The sequence below is a fragment of the Vollenhovia emeryi genome, unplaced genomic scaffold, assembly GCF_000949405.1.
Source record: "Vollenhovia emeryi isolate VEMERY1.0 unplaced genomic scaffold, V.emery_V1.0 DF939133.1, whole genome shotgun sequence".
Classification (NCBI taxonomy): domain Eukaryota; kingdom Metazoa; phylum Arthropoda; class Insecta; order Hymenoptera; family Formicidae; genus Vollenhovia; species Vollenhovia emeryi.
Window position 1 is genome coordinate 1,315,942 of NW_011967233.1, and position 2,587 is coordinate 1,318,528.

At 32.9% G+C, this 2,587-nt stretch overlaps 1 protein-coding gene across 1 annotated transcript in view; it reads left to right on the forward strand.

Moving 5' to 3' along the window:
* LOC105567875 (ATP-binding cassette sub-family G member 1-like) overlaps positions 1-2,587 on the forward strand; it is a 25,920-nt gene that overhangs the window by 3,606 nt on the left and 19,727 nt on the right. The window contains exon 2 of the mRNA XM_012023114.1: positions 2,269-2,540. Coding sequence (XP_011878504.1) covers positions 2,369-2,540 — 172 coding nt within the window. The 5' untranslated portion in view covers positions 2,269-2,368. The remainder of the gene's footprint in view (positions 1-2,268; positions 2,541-2,587) is intronic.

The window sequence follows — 2,587 nt, forward strand, 5'->3', positions numbered from 1 at the left end:
TAAGTGAATTATTATAAAATTTTTCATAAACTTGTGCCAATGTATTTTCTATACACCATAATTTTTTCGAGAATTGTTCTTTATTTTTTCATTACATTCTAAATGCAAATGTTTCATAACCCGTCAATCTCCAAACAATATGTTGTTTAAAATCGGGATATAAAACATTTTATAGATATCATTAAGACATCTTGTACACGTAACATCATAAGACGTCTTATAATACCTTATATTTCTATTTTAGACAGCGTGTTGTCTAGAACGCACAAAAAATTAAAAAAATTAATAACTTGAAAACGAATCAGTCAATTGATCTAAAATTTATTACAGGTTTTCATGATATATAAATGCACAACTCCTGTAAATTTCAGCTTTTTCCCTCTATTTTAACTTAAGTAACATACATACTTAAAAATAACATGTCAAAACGAGTTCAAAATTGGATGTTGATGGAAAGAGAAGGGAAACGACATGGCACTCGAATTAAAACACGCAGAAGAGTCGTGACAATTGACTTGTGCGCTGGATACGGCGCAGTTTCGTGAAGCATTATCGCACATCAAGCGCCAAAAAAGGCGTGTGTGTGTAACCAGCAAACCACAACAAGTAGCATAAATGTAAATGTTACGTAACACGAGTACCTGAAAATGTTACATATTATATTACTCATATGGTTAACGTTGCGTAGCTGATATAGCTCTATGTCAGCAACTTCGAAAATATCATTTATGTAACATATACATTTTCAAGCAATGTTACAGTAACGTAACATAGACATATATGTTACATATTTTTCTATATAACCTAATCCCTTACAACACGATATTGATGGAATATTGCATGAAATATTTCTGAAAGTGTGCCACAATCCTAAAGACATAATTTTGGGATATCGCAATAATAATAAAGAAAGAAGTGTGAACAAATTCTGGGTTTTAAAGATTATCATAGGAGCTAACATATTTTCGCAGCCGTGTATGAAGAACCGTAAAATTGCGGTTACCACCCATCTAACAATAAGTTTTAACCACACTCAACGTTGCTTAACCTTGATAATGATCGGACGGGCTAGCGATAATCTTCTGACATTTCCTTCCTGCTACGTAATATGTTTGTACACACGTACATATACTCAAGGATAGGAAAGGTACTTTTTAAAAATAACTATGTTACCGTTACTCGTTACAGAATTAGAAAGGTAACTAGATACCGTTACTCGTTATCGAATAAAAAAGTAACTAGTTACCATTACCATTATTTAAAAAGTAACGATTCGTCCCTTTTTTCGTTACTTTCAATGCCAAAACGAGATAAGAGATAAGACTAAATAAGAAATAAATTTGTTCTTAAAATGCTACAAGGATAATTATAGGATTTTGATTATAGAATTGTTTGGATAAGATTATCGCTATCTTCACTGTATCCTCCCATACAGCACGCATGTCTAAAAGACATCTTATGACATCTTTAAGTTGTCTTTAAGTCGTCTAGACATACATATCTAAAAGACGTCTTAAAAATGTCTTTTAAACATGCGTACTGTATGGACTGTATATCACATACTTGCATACTTGCGCACTAGCGCCTAAAGCTTTATAACTTATAAGGTTTCACAACTTATAAGGGCCAGTTTCACAAACGCCGGTTAACTGCTAACCGAAGGTTAATTGTTTCTCTGTCTCTTCTTAGAGAACAAGATAGAAAAAGATAGGGAGTCGACTAAACCCTAATTAACTGATAACCGATGTTTGTGAAACTGGCCCTTAGTCTTACAACATATACAGTATTAAAACTTGAAGATCGATTCATAAAGTATATGTATAAAAGATTTATAAAGTATAAAATATGAAAAATAACGATAAAAATAACTGTTATATTTGTTACTGTTACTAAGACAAAGTAACTACGTTACCGTTACAGTTACAGAAAGAAAGTGTAACGCCGTTACCAATTCGTTACCAAATAAAAGTAACTGTAACGGTAACGGCGTTACAAGTAACGCGTTACTTCCCAACCATGCATATATGTAATACTTCTACATAACATGTTTTTATTAAATCTTATAAAATGTTAAAATTAATTTTGAACATAACTCACGCAGCATACTTTATTAGGGATTAAACTAACTTTAATTCTATTATTAATTTTAATATAACTCACTTTATTTCAATCTCTATTTTACGCAACGAAGTCAGATTATTGCTGACAAAAAGTGCATTTTCTTCCGACTTACGTTAATAATTCGTTCCTCTGTCCATTTGATTTCAGTTTGGAATCGTTTTTCCGCTGATGCCGATTCGTCGCACTGCGGAAGAAAGTGTCGCGTTTATCAAACTGTTTATCGAAATCAAAGTGTGGAAAAGTCATCATGGATCCTACTTCAGAAAACAACGTGAATGGAGTCGGTGACGGCATCCACGACAGTACAAAGGATGTTACCTTCAACAACAGCAAGGGCATTATGTCGCATCTCTCCAAAATGGCTGCTGTGGATATTGAATTCAACGATGTGACATATGCAGTGAAGACTGGTCCAAGACGTAAGAATCATTTTTTAAGATTCATACACAAGAGACTTATACAGGGT